Consider the following 21,148-nt stretch of genomic DNA (forward strand, 5'->3'; position numbering starts at 1 on the left):
CACTTCTACTCTGGCCATAAAGAAGTAGCTTGCATTGAAATAACCCTGTCCCCAAAACAACTATACAACTATAAAAGATTGACAAAACACACAAAACAAGTTTAAAGACAGTGGAGAGCAACAAACAGAGAACTTGGAGAGAAAAGGTAAGAGAAAGGAAAAACAATAAGTTAAGTGCCACATTCACCCAGGTGTTTTCCCCAAGAGTGTTTTTCAATTCCCTAACAGAGGAAGAGAGACCACAATGAAATTTAATTAGAAAGACATAACAGAAAGATATTTAGAAAATATCCAAATATTTGCAAACTAGTTAACACACTTCTAAATAACCCATAGATCAAAGCAGAATTAACAAGGGGATTTATAAAGTATTTTGAAATGAAAGTGAAAGCACAGCATATCAGAATTTGTGAGATGCTGCTAAAACAGTACTTAGAGGAAATTTATAATGTGGAATGCCTATATTTTTAAAAAAGAAAGATTTCAAATCAATGACCTTAGCTTCCACCTTAACAAACTAAAAAAGAACAAATTAAGAGCAAAGTAAGCAGAGAAGAGAAATAATAAAAATCAAAGCAGAAATCAATGAAATAACAAACAGAAAAACAGAGAAAAATCAATGAAACCAAAAAGCTGGTTTTTTGAGATCAATAAGATTGATAAGCCTCTAGCTCGAATGATCAGGAAAATAAGAAGAAACAAATCACCAATATCAATAATGAGGGAAATAATGTCACTATAGATGCTACAGAGTAAAATGATATGGGAATATTGTGAACAATTTTTGCCAATTAGTTCATTAACTTAAAAGAGATAGACAAGTTCTTTGAACAGCACAAATTTCAAAAGCCCACTCAAGAAGAAATATATAACCTGAAGAGTCCTATATCTACTGAAGAAATCAAAACTGTGGTTAAAAAAAAAACCTTCCCACAAAGAACACGCCAGGCCCAGACAGCTTCGCTTTAAATTTAAGTGGTCTAAACCTCCCAATTAATGTTTGAACTAATGTTTGAATTTTACCAAATATCATAGGAACAAACAATGCCGGTTTTTCACAAACTCTTCCAAATGAATTGAAGAGGATGTAATACTTCCCTCCGTACTTTCTGAGGCCAGAATTACCCTAATACCAAAACCAGACAAGCATTTCAAGAAAACGACAGACCCTTATTGCTCATGAATACAGACAGAAAACTTCTAAACAACATTTGAACTGATCAAATACAGCCATATGTAAAATCAATAAATTATAAACACGTGGGGCTTATTCCAAGCATTCAAGGTTAATTCAACATTCAAAAAGCAGTCAACATAGTCTACCATATTAGCAAACTAAAAAAAAGATCTCTGATGATTTTTTCAAAAGATGCAGAAACTTTTGACAAAATTCATCTTCGTAGCTGATTTTAGAAACAACAACAACAAACTTTCTCAAACTACACATCAGACAAGGGGCTAATATCCAGAATAAATAAGGAACTCAAACAACTCAGAAGAAAAAACCCGAACAACCCAATTAAAAAATGGAAAAAGGCATACAGGACGTTGCTATGGCAGCGCCCCAAGCCCGGACAGAGACGCGCAGAGCCGAGGCCACCGCCGTGGGAACCCGGCCTTCTCCCCTTCTCCTTCCCGAGGGGTGAGGGGGTTGCGGCGGCGGTCCCGGACGCCCGGCCAGGCAAACGAGACCTACCCGTCCCTCCCATGAAGCAGAGGCGGCAGATCGGCCGACAAGCACACCCTTCCAGAAGCACATCTGCTCTCCCCTGCCAGCTGCCCTTGAGGACCAACGCCCCTGTGGCCGCCGCGGTGGGCCTGGCCACCCCGGCCTGTGTCCCCTAGCGTGGCTTCAGGTCCCGTGCCCTTCTGCCAGTTCTGGCCACGGCTGGAGACCGTGGACTGGCGGCAGCTGAGTGCCGTCGGCGTGGACAAGGCGGTGCGGGGGCCGTGCGCGGGCTGACGCTGCAGAAGAACATGAACATCACCTTCTGCCGGCTGCAGGGGGAGAGGTGCCCGCATTGCCAGTCGGGGGTGGACCCTGTGCTGAAGCTCATCTGCCCGGCGCGGCTCAGGATCGAGCTCCTCACCTCCCAGCTGCACATATTGGAGGAGTGGTTGCGCCTGAGCCTCAGCGACTGAGAATAGAGCTGGCTGCGGCGATCAAACTGCTCAGGAAAGAGTTGTAAACGCAGGAAGACCATCTCCACCCAGCAGCTGACGATCCGGAACAAGGCCAGTTATTACCAGTGCCGCTTCTGTGACAAGGCCTTCAGGAACCAAGCTTTTCTACAAAGTCCCCTTCAACACCACCGCCGCAAAGATTCTCGCCTTGAGCATAAGAACAAGGCACTGACTGATAAGCTCCAGAATGAGATCGACGTGTTGAAGGAACAGCTGCAGCGCACCAAGTCTCAGTTAGAAGCTGCACAGATTCTCTAAGGAGCATGAAATGCAGAAAACAAAAGAGGAAATATTTGTGAAGTTATCGGATAGACGGAAAGAAGAAAAGGAGAAACTCGTTGATGAAATGGGAAAAGTCAAGGAAATGTTTGTGAAGGAATTTAAAGAATCAACTTCTAACAATTCAGCACTAGAATATCAATTGTCAGAAATCCAGAAGTCCAACATGCAGATCAAATCCAACAGTTTAAGCATGTTAAAAATGCACATGAGTTTAATGAAGAGTGTCCTCTGTATCTCCAGCGTTTCCAAAATGTAAATGCAATTTCTTGATAGGAAAGCAAGTGGATAGATCGAGTTCAAGCTCTTCAGAACACAAGAAAGAAAAAGGGTCGGCTCCTGTCACGTATAGAGAAACTCTGAACCTCAGTGATAGACGATCTAAATGCAAGTAATGTTCTCTACAAGAAAAGGATAGAAGAGCTAGAACAGAGACTCCATGAATAGAATGAGCTGATTATTACTCAGAAACAGCAGATTGAAAAGTTTACCAGTAAATCATTAAACAGTGTCAGTGAACCGAAAGGAAATTCTTAAACCTGGCAAACTTTTGTTTGGTTTTTTTTTTTTTTTTGTGACCGTGCTCAGCCAGTGAGTGCACCGGCCATCCCTATATAGGATCTGAACCCGCCGCTGGAGCGCTGCTGCGCTCCCAGCGCCGCACTCTCCCGTGTGAGCCACGGGGTCGGCCCAACCTGGCAAACTTTTGTTTCTAAGCCAACTGCCCCAGCTGTACCCATGAATGCCACAGATTTTGGAAGCTAAATCAAGTCTAACAATGGCACATGAACAGGCACTCTTGTCACACCTAATGGAACACAGAAGAACTTTCAGAGGAAGAAAAAAGAAGGGAAAAAGAACAGAAATTAAATAACAACAAAATGCATTTAGGGAAAGCTTTGAAGAGTAACCCCTCCCTCACGAAGGAAATAACAGTCTTGGAGCAGAGCTTAGTAGAGAAACTGGAAACTTGGGGATCAATGCAGATGTGTGCAGTATTCCAAGTGACCACTCCAACAGAGTGCTAAGAACTGTGGAATCAGCAAGACATGAGCGAGAAAGACAAATAACCTAACATTCAGCAAATTTAAGAATTATTTGAACATCAGGTCAGCTGTAAAATTGAGGAGAGAGCATTACTCTCTTCAGGTAAGTTCAGTGCTTTTCAGATAGATACTCTTTCAACTGGAGAAGTATCCAAAGCAATACATCTTTCTAAGAACAGACAGTTGATTAGATAAAGGCCCGTTTTTACTGATAAAACATTTTTTCCAAAAATTAAGAAAAATATCACAGAAGATCATTTTCCCAGAAAGTCTGTCCCTCCTTTTAGTTCAGAGGAGGAGCTGGGCGATGACAATCTCATTCAGGTGTATGCATCCCTGGACCCACTTTCTGCGCCCTCCTCTAAAAGCAACAAGAGTAGCTTTGGGAAGGCATGGTCAGAACTGTCACAGACTGACAGAGGGAAGCAACATGGAGGACTCCTCCCATGTGTCCCCTAAGCCCACAGGAATCTCCACTAAGACACTAACCGAAAAAGTTGGAAAGATGTTTTCGCATCACAGAAATGTGAATAAATCAGGTAGTGAGATGAATGTTGTTGAGGTGTTTATGAAAAAAGAAGAATTACAAGAACTAAAGTGCACAGATAAAGATTATGATGACTGGGACATGTCATCTTTAGAGGAAGAAAAATCTTTGGGGAAAAAAAACTGGGAAAACACAGAAGGAACCTCCTCCTGGAGGATGAGTGAATCAAATTCTACTAAGTGCCAACTTCCTGGGGTGCATTTAATCCTAAGGGGGCAAAGGGAGAAGGACTTCAAGAAAATGAATCAAGCACGTTAAAAAGCAGCTTAGTCACTGTGACGGATTGGAGTGACTCTTCAGATATATAACTATAATTCCACATGAGAAAATTCTTCCAGAAGCCAACAGTACTTCAGTATCACAGTATCTCAGTAACCCCTGCCTACATAATTCTAATGCTCCTGCCTTACAGTATTTCTCACAATAACAAGGAAACTGATTCAAAGAACTAGGTTCTCTTTAATGGCATCTAATACAGTATTGCAAAACAAATTGTCAATAGTATTTTGAAGGATATAAAGGTGTTTAAGACTTCTGCTGCTTAAAAATAATATGTCATTGCAGTCATAAAGTGTTTTCTTCAGAATTGTACTCTAGTGTTAAGTGTATTTTTTTCAACTAATTTTTAAGTGAAATTTTAAAAAAATTATAGCAGGTTTTGGTTTGAATTATTAGAACTTTTAAAATATCTTTCTTATGTGTATTGTCACATTGGAAGTGTTTATATTCTAACATTCTGTTAGTATCCTTAAAATTGAATTAGTAGAATCAGTGAAATCTTAAAAGTTAGACTGGTTATTTTTCATATAGAAGTTTAGAATTATAACAATATAGCTAGGCCCGTGTTAAATACATTTTCCTGAAGTACCTTTCTCATTTTCACCTTTGAGCCTGTTGCTATTAAAGTTATTTTCTGCAGGATAATCTTTATCTTGGATATGTTATGAATAAAATGTAGCTATTTTAAATGCCAATTAATTTATCAGAATATGAATAGAAAAGATTGAGTCATTACTGAATTCATGTGTGTATGTAGTTTTTGTAAACTTTTTTTAAATGTCCAACCAGTATTATAAAATACCTCAAAATTAATTTAGTTATATTCTTGAACAATGACATTGTCAAAAGTCAGAAAGTTCATATAAACTGTTTTCTGTATTTTTTAATATTTTGTGGTACTATCTGTACTGTCCCCCCACCAAAAAATCCCCCACACATTTTAACTTAATGGTTTGTTGAGTTGTGGATCTCTCTTTATTTTGTCAACCTTTCCAGTAAGGCCTTCCTTTGCAAAAAAAAAAAAAAAAATGGAAAGGACTTGAATAGATATTTCTCAAAAGACATACAAACATACAAATGGCCAACAAGTGGATGAAAAAGTGCTCTAAATCACTAATCATCAGGGAAATGTAAATTAAAACCACAATGAGATATCATCTCACCCCAGTTAGAATGGCTACTATCAACAAGACAGAAAATAACAAATGCTGGTGAAAATGAGAGAAAAGAGAACTCTCCTACATGATTGGTGGGAATGTAAATTGGTACAGACATTGTCGAAAACAGTATGGTCCTTCCTGAGAGAACTAAAAATAGATTTACCTTATGACCCACCTACCCCACTACTGGGTCTATACCCAAAGGAAATAAAATCAACATATCAAAGAGACACCTGAACTTCCATGTTCATCACAATGCTATTCACCGTAGGCGAGAGATAGAATCAAGCTAAATGTTCATCAATGGATGAATGGATAAAAAAAAGTCCGTGGTATATATACACAATGGAATACTATTCAGCTATAAAAAGAAATGATATCCTATCATTTTCAGGAACATGGATGGAACTGGAAACCATCATGTTAAGTGAAGTAAGTCAGGCACAGAAAAACAAATACAGCATGATCTCACTCATATGTGGAATCTAAAAAAATAAATAAGTGGTTCTCACAGAAGTAGAAAGCAGAATAATGGTTACCAGAGGACTGGAGGGTGTGGGGGGGGAGGTGGAGAAGTGGTGGACTAACAGGTACAAAACTACATTATCTACCCTAACTGGATCATTGTGCAGTATATGCATGTACTGAAACAACACACTGTACTCCACAAATATGTACAAGTAAATGTGAAAATTTTTTTAAAAACTTTTTATCAGTAAAAATGCAAGACACACACACACACAAAATACCCAGCAAATTGGGAATAGTAGGAAACTTCCTCAGCCTGATAAAGGGGATCTATGAAAAATTTATGGTTAATATTCTACTCAGAGGTGAAAGACTGGATTTCATCTCCTTAGGAGCATGAATAAGACAAGGAGGTCAACTATTCTCATTTTGTACTGAGAGGTTCTAACCAATGCAACAAGACAAGAAGAAACAAAAATCATCCCAATTGAAAAGGAATAATTAAAACAGTTTTAATTTGCAGATGACCTAACCATCCATGCAGAAAATCAAATGGAATCATCAACAAGTGGCTACTAGAACTAACAAATGAGTTTATCAGGGTTTCAGGATACAAGTAAATATATGAAAATCTGTTGAATGTACTTAGCAGCTTTATTCATAATAGCCAAAAACTAGAAAGAACCCAAATGTCTACTAACTGGTGAATGGATAAACAAACTGAGATATATACATATAATAGAATACTACTAGCAATAAAAAGGAAAAAACTATCGATACATACAACAATATGGATGTACCTCAAAAGCATTATTCTATGTAAAAGAAGCCAGGTCAAAAAGACTCTACATTTTTTGGCTACATTTATATGAATTTTAGAAAAGTTAAATATATATAAAGCAGATAAATTGTTGCCATGGGTAGGGGAAGAAGGACTTTGACTGAAGGAAGGCACCAGGGACCTGTTCACAGTGAAGAAAATCTTTTTTTAAAAAAATTTTTTATTAGCATGTTCATTGTACAAATTGTACCAGTCTTTATGTCCCTTATCCATTCTCTCCCCTTTCCCTTCCCCCTCCCCTTCGCCCCTCCAATAACTATAGACTTGTTCTCCCCATCTGATAGATTAACTGTTCCTCTGTTGGTTTGTTGCCTAGATGATCTGTCCAGTACTGACCCCTTCTTTTTCTTTTTCTTTTTTTTTGGGGTCTCCCCTGGTGCCTCTCCTGTGTCAATGAAGTTGAGAGTCTGCCATGTCATCTGCATGGAGGCTGTGACTGCTGCTGTAGAGACTAGCCACTTTTGCAGCAGCCATGACAATTGTGGTGACTATGGTAGGCAACCCTTGTAAAAATGGTGTTATTGGTGTGCTCTTTACCTGGTGTGGCTGGGATTGGTTTCCCCTGGCTCCATGCCTCAGGACCCTGGCAGGGTCCAGGGTGGTAGCAGCAGCTAGCCAAGTTTCAGCTGGGTTCAGCTTCCCCTGGCTCATGCCTCAATCTAAAATATTGTTGTGGAGCTGTTGGGGCAGGGTGAAAAGGAGAAGGGAAGAGGAAGGGGTAATATGGTAGGAAGATGGGGAAGAAGAGGGGAGCATGATTGAGGCCTGTGGGCTCCCTCATTCCAGCAGCAGCTGGGTCATTGCTGGGCTGGATGCAGATGTTGGGGGTTGTGACTGAGGCCCTTGGCCCCCCCACTGTCCTGGCTCAGGAGCCTGGGGCACTTCCTTTGGCAGTTCAGTAGTCATTGCTGGGCTGGTTGCAGATGTCAGGGACCATGGCTGAGGCCCTCGGCCTTCCCCCCTCACTAGCTTAGGAGCCCAGGAGGCTTCCAGACCTTCTAGGTTTTATAGGTGTCCTTTGGTGGTGTTAGACCACTACTAGTTAATATCAGACTTTGTGATCTGTGGGTATTTTATTTTTACTTTTAGTTCTGTGTTGGATTATTTGTTGTTCCCACCACTTAAACTCTGTACTGGAACTAATTTGTTGTCCTTTGCTTACTTCTAAAATGGAGGAACTTCCTGTGGGGACTTGAGCTCTGTGGTTGAGCTAAATTACTTCATTATGGCTGATTCCCAGGAAAAGGCTCTTTGTGTAGCTCAGGTTTTAATGGTTGACCTTGTATGTGCTTCCAGATCTCGTGAGATCTGGTACACCCAGGTTGTGTGGAAACTCTGGTCTGGGCCTGAGTCTTTTCAGCAAACTGCACCCCCTGCAGTTCTATATTCTTGACCAATCTCCACTGAGTCATCCTGTGCTGACTGAGGGGTAGATCAGCTGTCCATGCTGTGCCCCAGTGTTCCCCCAGTGGGCCCATCTCTCCCACTGCCTACACTCCAAACACTTCTCATAGGATGGGCTGTGTGCCTGTCCCTTGTGATGACTCACCAGCCTCTGCGTGGATCATTTTTTCTGTTGTCTGTGGCTCCTCGCTCCTGTGTGGGTCCACAGGAACTGTTAGTGATCTTGCTGGCCTGGGGGCCACCAAGGCCCTCTCCTCCCCTCCCACCTCCAAGCAACTTCATACGAACGGCACACCTGCAGCTTTTGCCAGTTCTTGCTGTGTGCACTCATCAGCTCCAGCCTTAAAGCAGCCAAGGCTCGAAGTGGTGGGAGCAGTCCTTTCTTTCTCTCATCGTGGCTTCTCCTGCCTTCATGAACTCTGTAGGTGTCTCCTCTTCCCTTGAGCTCAAGCAGACCCAGCTTGGCTGTCACTGCTTTTTGATAGTTGTAAATTGGTTGATTTATGGGAGAGAGTGATGCTGGGGACTGTCTATTCTGCCATCTTGACTTGAAGCCTCCAAGAAAATTTTTTATATCATGCATGGTAGTGATTACACTGTTGTTTACATTTGTGAAAACTGAGCCCCAATATGGTGCAATTCACCAAGAGAAACAGTTGACTCCTGGTGGTATGTTGATTAAACTTGACCCCTTCCATATGTGAGGAGTCAATGATTTGTCCTCACAAGAATGGACTGACTCACAGTGTTTCTCCTTTCTTTTTGGTTAAAAAAATGTATAGTGGGCTCAAGCCCACTGAATTTGTCTCATCATGCATTTCAGTAACCAGAAGCAGTTGATGATAGAACTGTAGAACAGCCTGCAGAAGTCTCAGTTACAAGGCCAGCTGCGAGACAATCTCTGAAAGGCTGAAGTACAATTATTTGTGCTTTTTTCCCCCCCATTTCTCCTCCCTACTTTCTTATATAAATATTGCTGGTGGGAGCTATTCTTTTAGGTATCAAGTAGAAGTGTACCTTCTTGATATCACACTGCTATTAAAGGTTAACAGAACTTTGTGTTCCAGGTACTAGGAACATGAATTAATTACTGCACAGAGAACAAGTGGATGTTAAGGGGCAAGAGAGTTACTTCACCTTCTGTAGGCCCTTTCAGACACATATTCTATTCTTTTTCACCTTTCCTATGTGCTTCAGAATGTTTGCTCCAGAATGTATTGTACCAAAAGGCTCCCTGTTTCTCTGGCTTTTAAATGGAGTACAATTAGCAGGGGATCAGGAAGTGGGTAGAGAATGAGCTTAAAATATTTCTTTCTGTGGCTTCCTTGCCTTTATATAACCTAAGTCCATAGCTCCTGTCTGGTGCACTTTGCATACAGCTACCCTCTCCATGTTCAAGTTCCGTCCTCTTGGTCCTTCAGGCCTAGGATTGATTACAGCTTCTCACTCTTGGCTAGCCCTGGGATGGATCAATACTTCTTGTTGGTCTCCAAAACCCCATCTTCACCTTTATGGAGATGTATCTTGATACAATCCTCATGTCTTTAAACAGAGTGTGAGGACAGAAGAGCTCATATATTCTGCTCCACTGTACCTACACTCTTCATTAACCACCTTAAACACACATACAGGTGCACACACACCCCTAGCATATAGTAAGTGATTAAATAATGTTTGTTAACTTATTGATTATTTGATGATGCAAAGAGACTCAGAAATACCAAAAGATAAAGCACTTGGAGTAGGATATGAGAGAGATAGATGATAATATATAGCGTGATTAAAAAGACAGATTTTTTAAATGTGAATGTTTCTCCTAGCCCTTAGGAGTCAGAGGACCAACCAGAAGGGAGCAGATTCTTTTTCTTATTGCTCCATGAATTATTGTCCTTCTCCTTCTACAAAGTAAATGCTGGGTGAAAGATAGAGGGTAGGTTCATGTACAAAGCCCAAGCATGAGAATCTTACCGTATTTTAGATTCATAAGGAAGAGGACTATCCAGCAAGTACAAGTAGGAAGCCAACAGGGTCTCTGAGCTCAATGTCAGTGGGAGATTCCAAGCTGGCATGGGAAATTTCTTGTGACTGCTTTCCTCAGAGCTCCCTTCACATCCTTGTTCCTCAGGCTGTATATGAGGGGGTTAAGCATGGGGGTCACTACTGCATAGAAAACAGATACTAGTTTTTCCTGCTCTTTAGAAGACTTGGGTGTCATGTAGGTGACAACTGCTGACCCATAAAAAAGGATAACCACCATAAGGTGGGAGCTACAGGTAGAAAATGCCTTGAGCATCCCTGCAGATGACTTCATCTGGACCACAGTCACTATGATGTGGCCATAGGATACCAGAATTAGTGAAACAGGTATGAGGAGAATCACAATTCCCATTAGGAAAATGGCCATCTCTGAAGTACGGGTGTCTGTAGATGCCAGGATCAACAGTGCAGGGGCCTCACAAAAGAAATGGGCAACACTGTTACTGCCTCGGAAGGGTAGCCTTAGTGTGAAGGTAGTGTCTACCACAGATACCAGAATGCCACTGGTCCATGATCCTGCAGCCAGCTGGACACACACCTTCCAGGTCATGATGCTTGGGTAATATAAAGGTTTGCAGATTGCTACATACCGATCATAGGACATCACTGCCAGAAGGGCACACTGTGTACACCCAAAAATGAGAAACAGTAGAAGCTGAGCTGCACAACGTGCAAATGAAATGACCTTCTTCCTGGAAAGCAGGTGGGCTAGGGCCTGAGGCACTATGTTGGTAGAGAAGCACAGGTCAGCCAAAGACAAGTTGCAGAGAAAAAAATACATGGGTGTGTGAAGCTGAGAGTCAAGGTGAACAAGGGATATGAGAAGCAGATTTCCAGTCACAGTGACAAGGTAGACACCCAGGAATAAGATGAATAGCAGCTGCTGGGCATGTGGGTCATCAGAGAGTCCCAGAAGGAGGAATTCTGTCACCTGGGTCTGATTTGTCAGTCTCATTGTGTGTCTCCCTTTTCAGTAGGAAGTCACTATATGCTAAACATAGGCATACATATGATATAAGGTTATATAATTCAGAGTTGCAGGGCTTAGAAATTTCCTCAACCACTCCAAAATTTTCAAGAATCCCCTTTACAAGGTCTTTAGAAGATGATCATGCTGCTTTCCTTGGAACATTTTCACTGTTGCGAAACAATACTTTAAAAGATGGAACATTCATTGTTGGTGTCATCTGGCAAGTGTAGAATAGATCAAAAGAATCATCTTCCTTATTCTGAATATCACACTTCTAATAATACAATATTAAATACAGATTACATTCATCTGTAAAGTCATGTCATTTAACTTTGGTTTATTATCAACTAAAACCCCTGAGTCTTATGCTGCTCTTGTCACATCTCCCCCTCTCGGGATCGTGCAGACTTTTCTTTTTAATGTTATAGGCATGCAACTGTTTCTATTTTCTCTTCCCTGAAAGGACAGTCATAAAGGTATGAGAAATAAAAAAGACCCAAAGTACCTTGTAGAACTAACATGTTTCTTAGGGAGAAATGATCTGTCTTGAAGGAGGTGGGGAGCCAAGAGGTAACTCAGGATAGCCCTTGGTGATCCTATCTGCTGCTTCAGTTTCAGCTCTGTTTGATCTAAACTGTGAATAAATTTCCAGAGTATCAGACACACCACCATAGAATTTTTATTTTAAGCCACCAACTTGGCTAGTTTCCTATTCAGCCCAAAGAGCACAACTCCCCACCTCCTGCCCGTCATCATCTTTCACTGCCTTGCATTATCTGTGTACTCCTCCCGAAGGTCAACAACATCTTTACAACAGTGTCTGTGTTATTTTCATCTCTGTGTCTTTTATAAGACTTAGCATAGACTTTCATTCAGTAAATGATCATTAATTAAGTAAAGCAAATAAAAACCAATTTGATTACATAGTTAAGCAGTGTTGTTTAAAAGGCCTTTCAATGTCCCTAGAGAGATTTGAAAGAATTTGGGAGTAATAATAAAATTTCAGGGAGCTGTTGGAGAAATCTCAGGAAGTGACAAAAGGAGCAGGGAGTCCATGTCAACTAACCAGTAAAGGCAGAAGAGTTATAAATTGGGTTTTGTCATATAGGTGATGCATAGGTTAGATTAGGCTTGCTTAAGAGCTGCTACAAAGCGAACAAGTAGAAATTCTAAAAAGCACCAAACAACTAAATAGAACTCCAGTGAGACCTTCCTCCCAATGCCAAATTCCACATTTAGTCTTAAGACCAATTATGAGTTGAAGTCTTTCATCACTTTGACTCAGATTATGTAGTGTGTAATTTTATTTTTTTTAAAGAAAACCCCTGGGAATTCCTTCAACCCAGCAGGTTTTTTAAAATTTTTTTAATCTTAACATTTACTTGTACATATTTGTGAAGTGCAGTTCTTTCGGTACATGCATATACTGCACAATGTTTCACATAGAGTAGATAGCATAGTTTTATACCTTTTAGTTCACTGCTTCTCTTCCTGCGTTTTTATACCCGACTGTTTTTTGCTCAGCATAGTCCCTCAACTCAGAGGCATGTCCACTACATAAAGGTAGCATTATTTTCTTTGTGCACTCGTCATACTTTGAATATTCAGTCCACCTTATTTTATTGAACCAATCATATGCTGGGTACTAGGATACAAACCGAAGACGTAGCTCCCGAGGCCAAAGAATCCCAGGGGGGAGGACCCAAACTATAGTAGTATTTCATCCCCAGTGCTTAGTGTGGTCCCTAGAACATCACAGATTCACAGCAAATATTAATTTGATGAATCTGTATGATCTGACAATTACTAAAATAAAGCTAATATAGAATCATTTCTAAAGAGAACTATAGTGTATTATCAAAACAGCTGATATAAAAATAAATTTTTAGAACAAGCTATTTAAATATTGATAGTTTTTAAATTGCCACCCATCTAGTGGAAGGTACTACCTGATTGGTTCTTAGAGTCTCCAGGTTCTGGTTCAGGTCAGGTTCTTTAGACTCAGTTCTCTCTGTGCCACAGTTTTCACTCTTCCCAGAGTAGAAATTTGAATGCAACTGTATCAATAATGTGTCCAGATCTCAAGGAAAATCAAATGGTAGGTAAACAATCTTTCTCAGTTTTGATGAAAGACACAGAGCATAAAACTAAACACTTGTCACAAAGTTCAAAGTGATGCCTACAATTAGAGATTAACTAAATGAATGGGCAACTACAGGATTTGGCTATGATTTTCATCCCTTCTTCATGTGGCTCATAACCACAGGATTTTCAGGGTTCCATTTAGGCAAAACATTCCCCAGAAACACTTTCCTTTCTGATCCACACACATTTTCACCATTCTTCATTCCCACACCCAACACATATAAACATAAACACACACAAATACACACACTCACAAACACCTTGTCTATCTTAGATACACAATTATACCTATAGCATTATGTACTTACCTCCATCACAGCTCTTAACAAACTATATTGAAACTGTATGTTTTTCTCTGTGACTGTAAGATTTTAAGAGCAGTTACCACATCTGAATCATTTGTATCCACAGCTCATAAGAAAAATCACGGTACATAATAAGTATTCAACATGTTTCTTGAACTGACTTGACCTGAACCAAAGTAGCAGGAGACAGAGGAGTGAAGGTGAGTCAGAGATGAGGGTGATATGTGACTTGTCAGATGGAAGGGGCTTTCATTGACCCTGGGATTATAGCATTAGAAGGTAGCACCCCTAACCTTTCATGCTTTGTCTTTAAAAAATGTTATTCTCCCAGGCAAATGTAGAGGAGAAAATGTTTCCCCATGTGACTATGAATCTGCCTCCAGGGTCAAGAAGCTTCTGTAAGAAAATTATGTTTACTGTCAACCTGTCATTGTATTTTACCTTTCCTCCAGACTTAACATGAATTTGTCAGTTCATTTCTCTAAAAATAAAATATGTCATTGGACATGGAACATAATTACAGGATCACTGAAACATGCATTGTCTAATCTTATATTTATTAATCGTGGTCTGATAAGGCAAATCCCACTATGAATAAAAACTTGGCTAGATCTACTGAAGAAGATTTAGCCCTGAGAATCAGATTATTTGGACAAAATTGGTTGAATTTTAAAAATCAAATCTATGAAGAAACTGAAACCAATTCACTCCCAACATATCCCCAGTTATCCCCTCTGTGTTCAACTCTTGCCTTCTCTTCCTCTCCCTCTAATAATGGTACCAATATTTTCTTATGTGGTAGATTTAAAAGATCAAATTAGTATGTCAAAGCCAGTAAAGACACTCCACTGCCGGAGGAGAATGTGCTGCAGGTGCACTGGCTACAGCATGGGCAGAGTAAAGATTGCAGGCATTTTGTCATAAAGGCAAAGAGCTCAGAAAATCTCCAAGGACAAGACCTTGGAGAGAGTGAAGGACAAGGTAGGAAGGGAAATCCTTACATCTCCCATGTCCTCCCACCCCATCCAAAGGTCTTATCATTGCCTTTAGGGTATATTGTGAAACAATAGTTCCATTTAAATGAGGTGAACAGGGGAGTAGTAAGAGCAGTCTCCAGCGGCTGAAGTGCTCAGGAGAATTCTGAATCACTAAGTGGATCCTGCACTATGTTTCCTCTCAGAAAGTTCTCACATGGTCATAAGGAGGACAGAAAATAACACATAGTTAGGACTCACATCTCTGTTTACAGGTCCCATCACCAGTTCTCCTTTCACGTCTTCTCTGTGGGGAAGCATGTATTACTGCAATTAAGTATTTGGCTTTTGGAGGAAAAAATATTAGGTTGCATCCGAGGTCTATCACATACTTTCAATATGATTTTGAGAAAGAACATCATTTGCAGAATGTGAATGTGATATGATTGAGATAATAATTATTAGATGAATGTGAATTAACACAATGTCTGCACATGGTAAGAACTCAATAAATACTACCTCAAATTATTATGATCAGAGTTAGAGGATAGAGATTATGGATAAGTATTTGACTTTGGGCAAATATCATTTGACATTGTTCAGAAAATCTATTACACATTTTCAGAATCCTACCTTGCCCAGATGAGAGGCTGAAAAACCAACAACAAATCAGCAGCAAACAGGGGACGGGGGAAAGAGCTAAGCAAAATATCTGAAGCTGGGTTGGGTGTGGGAGTTGAGATCAGGATCTGAAAATAAGAGAGCCTCCGGCAAAAAAAAAAAAAAAAAAAGAAAGAAAGAAAGAAAAAAAAGAAAACACCACTCTTTCAGTTGCAGCTCCTTAATCTTGAATGGCTATTCTAAGAGAAAGAGCCAACTGAACATGGACCAGATCTCACAAAATCTGAGTGTGTAGAATATTCTATTAGGTCAAGCTAGTTAATTGTATCATTAAAATCTTCACATCTTTACTAATTTTTCTGACAATTTGTTTTAAAAATTACTAAGAGAAGTTCATGAAAATACATATGAAAATCTTAAGTTTAGTAAACATTTATTATTTTGTAATTCTATATCTTGAAACAATTTTAGATTTTTAAAGGAGTTAAAAGAATAGAAATAAAGAAAGTAAGCTCATTTACAATTGTTGTGAAAAAAATAAAATACCTAGAGAAATCTTACCTTTCATATGGAACAACAAAAGACCCAGAATAGCCAAAGCAATCCTTAGCAAAATAAATAAATAAATAAATAAAGCCAGAGGCATAACTCTACCTGACTTTAAATTATACTACAAAGCTACTGTAACCAAAACAACATGTTACTGGTATAAAAATAGACATTCAGACTAGTGGAGTAGAATTGAGAACCCAGAAATCACCCCTCAGGCTTATAGCCATCTGATATTGTACAAAGGCAACAAAAATCTACATTGGGGAAAAGACTGCCTCTTCAATAAGTGGTGCTGGGAAAACTGGATATCCATACGCAGGAGAATGAAACTAGATATGCATCTCTCACCATACACTAAAATCAACTCAAAATGGATTAAACACTTAAGTATAAGACCTGAAACTGTAAAATTACTAAGGGAAAATATAGGTGAAACACTTCAGCAATTAAGTCTGGGCACAGGCTTTATGAACATGAGCCCAAAAGCACAAGCAGCAAAAGAAAAAATAAATAAATGGGACTATATCAAACTAAAAAGCTTCTGCACAGCAACAAACAATCAACAAAGTGAAACGATAACCTACAGAGTGGGAGAAAATTTTCACTAACTATGCATCTGACAAGGGATTAATACCCAGAATATACATAGAACCCAAGCAATTATACAGGAAAAAACTAAATAACACAATTAAAAAATGGGCAAAGGAGCTGAATAGACATTTTTCAAAGGAAGACATACAAATGGCCAACTGGTACATGAAAAAATGCTCAACATCACTAGTCATCAGGGAAATGCAAATTATTTGAGATATAACCTCACCCCAGTTAGACTGGCTATAATTAAAAAGATGGTGAATAACAAATGCTGGCAAGGGTTTGGAGAGAAGGGAACACTCCTACATTGTCGGTGGGACTGTAAATTAGTACAACCACTATGGAAAACCATATGGAGTTTTCTCAAACAACTACAGATAGATCTTCCATACGATTCAGCAATCCCACTTCTGGTATGTACCCAGAGGAATGGAAATCATCATGTTGAAGGGTTACCTGCACTCCCATATTCATTGCAGCTCTGTTTACAATAGCTAATACATGGAACCAACATAAATTTCCATCAATGGATGATTGGATAAGGAAACTGTGGTATATATACACCATGGAATACTACTCTGCCATAAAAAAGAATGAAATACTCTCATTTGCAACAACATGGATGAACCTGGAGAAACTTATGTTGAGTGAAATAAGCAAAGCACAGAGGGATAAATAGTGCATGTGCTCACTCATATGTGGGAGCTAAAAGACACAGAATGAAGGAAAGAAAGACCAAAGTAGTTCACTGGACTTGCAGAGGGAGGGAACATTCCTTGGGCTACAAAGTGGAGCTGGGGGAGAAGGGGAAGGGGAGGTTGGAGGTGGGGATAATTGGGTAGGGGACATGGGGTACTAAAGCAATTTCTGTTGGTGGGTATGCTGCTGGTATGAATCTGGCCCTAACATCATGCCACAAGGCGTGACAATCAGCATTGAATCTCATGAATATTCATAATAAAATAAATAATTTTTTTTAAAAAGAATAGTATAAAGAACTCCCATACCTCCCTTACCCAGATTCTCCAATTATTAACATTTTACTACATTTTCTTTATTATTTGTCTTTATTTATACATATTATTTTAATAGCTTGACAGTAAGCTATACACATGATGCCCAGAATATATTTTTTAAAACTTTTAAGAATTAATAAGAAAAGTCAGAAAATTGCAGATTTTAAAAATGGCAGAAGACTTGAACATGCACTTTCCATGTAAGAAATGCAAATCACTAATAAGCCCATGAAAAGGTACACAATATAATTAACCACCAGGGTATGTAAATTAAAACCACAGTGAAATTCCACTAACCTTCCTCAAAATGGATAAAATGACTGAGGATATGAAGCAATTTACATTGCTTAGGGGAGCATAAATTGGTGCAATCAATTCAAAAAAATCCATTTGTAAATATCCTTGAATACTAAGCTAAACATATGCCTTCCCTTTGACCCAGCAATTCTACTCTTACGTATACAAGTATATCTAAGAGAGATGAGTGTTTACATCCACCAAAAGATATGTACAGGACATTTCTAACAGCTTTATTAATAAAAGCCCAAACTAGAAACAATATAAATTTCCATGGAAAGGATAAATTATGGTACAGTCATATAGTAGAATACTACCAAATAATGAAAAAAGAATGAACTAGTGTTACAAACATCCACAGAGATGAATGTCACACAATGTTTAGTAAAAAGCTAGACATGCAAAAACATATACATTGTATGATTCCATTTATTTGAATCTCAAGAACAGGCAAAACTAATTTACATATTTAGAATTCTAAATGATGGTTACCTTTGACTCAGAGCCTTTTGATGTGCTGTGAATGTTCTACATTCTGATGTATATAATGGTTATATAAGCGTATACATACATAAAAGTTTCTTAAGCTACACTTAAGATTGGTGCACATTTTTGTATGTAATACCTCATTAAAAGGGAGAGAAAGAGAGCAAGAGAGAGAGTAGAAAAAAATGGAGTTAAGCACTTAATTCAAATTGCCGGGGATGGGTTGGGGATGGGGAAGTAGCAGAGCAAATCCAAAGGTGCAAACAGGAAATAATAAAGATGAAAGAAGAAATCAATCAGACAATAAAATATAAATAAGAATAAGATTTTTAAAATCCTGAATTGGATCTTTGTAGAGATTGCTAAGATAGTCAAAACTGTTAAAAATTATTTTTAAGGGTGAAAATGTGTTAACTTCTGAGAAAATGGTGGACTAGAGGTGACAAGGGTACATTCCTCCTACAACAGATCAAAACAGGCCCATTGCCACTGCTGCCTCAGTTGCCAGAGCCATTGTCCAGTCCCAGAACTGTCACCCATTGCAGAGAAGCTCCCTGCAGAGCAGCAATTCTGCAGGTGGCTCATTGCTGCAGCCGCAGCCTCAGCAGATGCAAAGAAGGTGGCTACAACCACTACTGCCACTGCCACCACTATGAGTTAATCCTGCTGCTCACAAGGACATTACAGACATGAGGGAGATGGCCACCAGCACCACTGCCATTCCATCACCAGATAACTGTGCTGCCACTTAGGACACCACAGACACAAGGGAGGCAATTGCAGCCTCTGGTGCATCTACCACTCCCACAAGATAACCCCACTGCTGCCAAGGACACTGCAGATTCCAGGGAGGCAGCTGCAGCCATTGCCATTACTGCAAGGTAACCCGACTGCTGCTGCAGACAACATATTTTTGTGGGCCACTGCTGCAGACAATGCAGCCAAGTGAGCAGCTGATGCATCTTCCACTACTGCAGTCACTACCACTACTGCAGTCACTGCCACTAGCAGCACAACCAGGCAGCCTCAATCATCGTGAAGTAGCCTGCCACCACTGGAGCCACCACAGCCACACAAGCAGCCCACCATGCCACTGCCAAAGCCACTGCTGCCACAAGGGCAGCCTGCTACCACAACAGGAGTCACAGCAGCCATTGCCACTGTGTGGGTGGATTGCCGACCACTTGACTACATTAACACAAGGAGGGTCACTAGTGGAGTCCAAGGAAGGAGAGTAGTAGAAGAAGCAACTGTTCTACCAGATGACCAGACATCAACATGGAGATACTAGAAATATGAAAAACAAGAAAATATGAGCCCATCAGAGGAATACAGTAACTCTCAAATACCAGACCCCATAGAGTAGGAAACACTTAAAAATAACAGAAAAGGAATTCTGAGTACAGATCTTAAGGAAACACAATGAGATACAAGAAGATGCAGTTAGACAACACATGAACTAAGCAAAACTGTCCAGGATATGAAGGAGGAAATTTTCAGAGTTTAATGTGTTAAAACAGAATGTAGCAGAACTCATGGAACTGAAGGAGTAATTCAATTAAATAAAAAATATAACTGAGAGCTTAAGCATCAGGCTACAGGATGCAGTAGAAAGAATTTCTGATCTTGAACACAGTCTCTTCAAAATAACTCAGGAAGAAAAAAGAATTTTTTAAAAATGAAGAAAATCTAAGAGAGATAGCAGACAACTTTAAGTGCACAAACATTTGAATCACAGGAGATCCTGAAGGGGAGAAAAAAGGAAAAGGCATTAAGAACATATTCAATGGAATAACAGCAGAAAACATCCCAAGGAAGAGAGACAAGGACCTTCAGATTCAGGAGGCTCAAAGATCCCCAAATAGATTCAATCCAAAAGGATCTTCTTCAAGACACATTATAGTCAAACTAGCAAAACTCAAAGACAAAGAGAGAATCCTAAAAACAGCGAGAGAAAAGCACCAAATCACCCATAAGGAAGTCCCCATCAGACTAACAGCAGACTTCTCACAGAAATTCTACAGGCCAGAGGAGAATGGGATAATATATTCAAAATTCTAAAAGAAAATTACTGCCAGCCAAGAATACTATACCCAGCAAGGCTATCCTTCAGAAATAAAAGAGAAATAGTATATTTCCCAAACAAACAAAAACTATGGGAGTTTGCCACCACAAGACCAGCCCTTTAAGAAATCCTTAAGAGAGTTCTGCATCTGGAATCCAAAAAACAATAACCAGTACCATGATTACACAAGAACAAACAAAACCCACTGGTAGAAAAAAAATGCAAACAAGAAAGAAAAAGAAACTGAATCTTACCACTTCCAAAAACCAACACACACCAAAGACAGACAATAAAAGGGAAAGAAAGAAATAAAAGATATTTAAAAGATCCTAACAAAAGTCCATAAAATAACAGGAGTAAGACAATACCTTTCAGTAATGACCCTAAATGTAAATGGATTATATTCCTCACTCAAAAGACACAGAGTGGCTCATTGGATTAAAAAGTTAGACCCAACTGTATGCTATCTACTAGACACTCACCTCACCTGTAAAGACACACAAAGTCTAAGAATGGATAGAAAAAGATATACCATGCAAACGGAACCAAAAAAGAGCAGGAGTAGCTATTCTTATATCAGATAAAATAGACTTTAAACCAAAAACCATAAAAAGAGACAAAGAAAGCCATTATATAATGATAAAGGGATCTATCCAGTCAGAAAACATAACAATCATAAATACTATTGCACCCAACATTGGAGCACCTAAATATACAAACCAAACACTATTAGACCTAAGGAAAGAAATAGACCCAAATATGATAATATTTGGGGACCTGAACACCCCTCTGTCAACACTGGACAGATCATCTAGGCAAAAATTCAACAGAGAAACACAGAATTTAAACTACACTTTAGACCAACTGGACTTGGCAAA

The 21,148-nt window shown here is 39.4% G+C and overlaps 1 protein-coding gene and 1 pseudogene across 1 annotated transcript; one reads left to right on the top strand and one right to left on the bottom strand.

Annotated features, from left to right (window-relative positions):
* The first annotated feature begins 1,553 nt into the window (after window positions 1-1,553).
* On the top strand, window positions 1,554-4,364 carry LOC134376389 (cilium assembly protein DZIP1-like; annotated as a pseudogene).
* A 5,888-nt stretch (window positions 4,365-10,252) lies between these two features.
* LOC134377256 (olfactory receptor 2D2) lies at window positions 10,253-11,200 on the bottom strand. Its single transcript, XM_063095897.1, has one exon. It carries the CDS (start codon window positions 11,198-11,200, stop codon window positions 10,253-10,255), a length of 948 nt encoding a protein of 315 aa, XP_062951967.1.
* Window positions 11,201-21,148: the final 9,948 nt, after the last annotated feature.

Source organism: Cynocephalus volans, chromosome 4 (assembly GCF_027409185.1).
Source record: "Cynocephalus volans isolate mCynVol1 chromosome 4, mCynVol1.pri, whole genome shotgun sequence".
In the NCBI taxonomy this organism is placed as follows: Eukaryota; Metazoa; Chordata; class Mammalia; order Dermoptera; family Cynocephalidae; genus Cynocephalus; species Cynocephalus volans.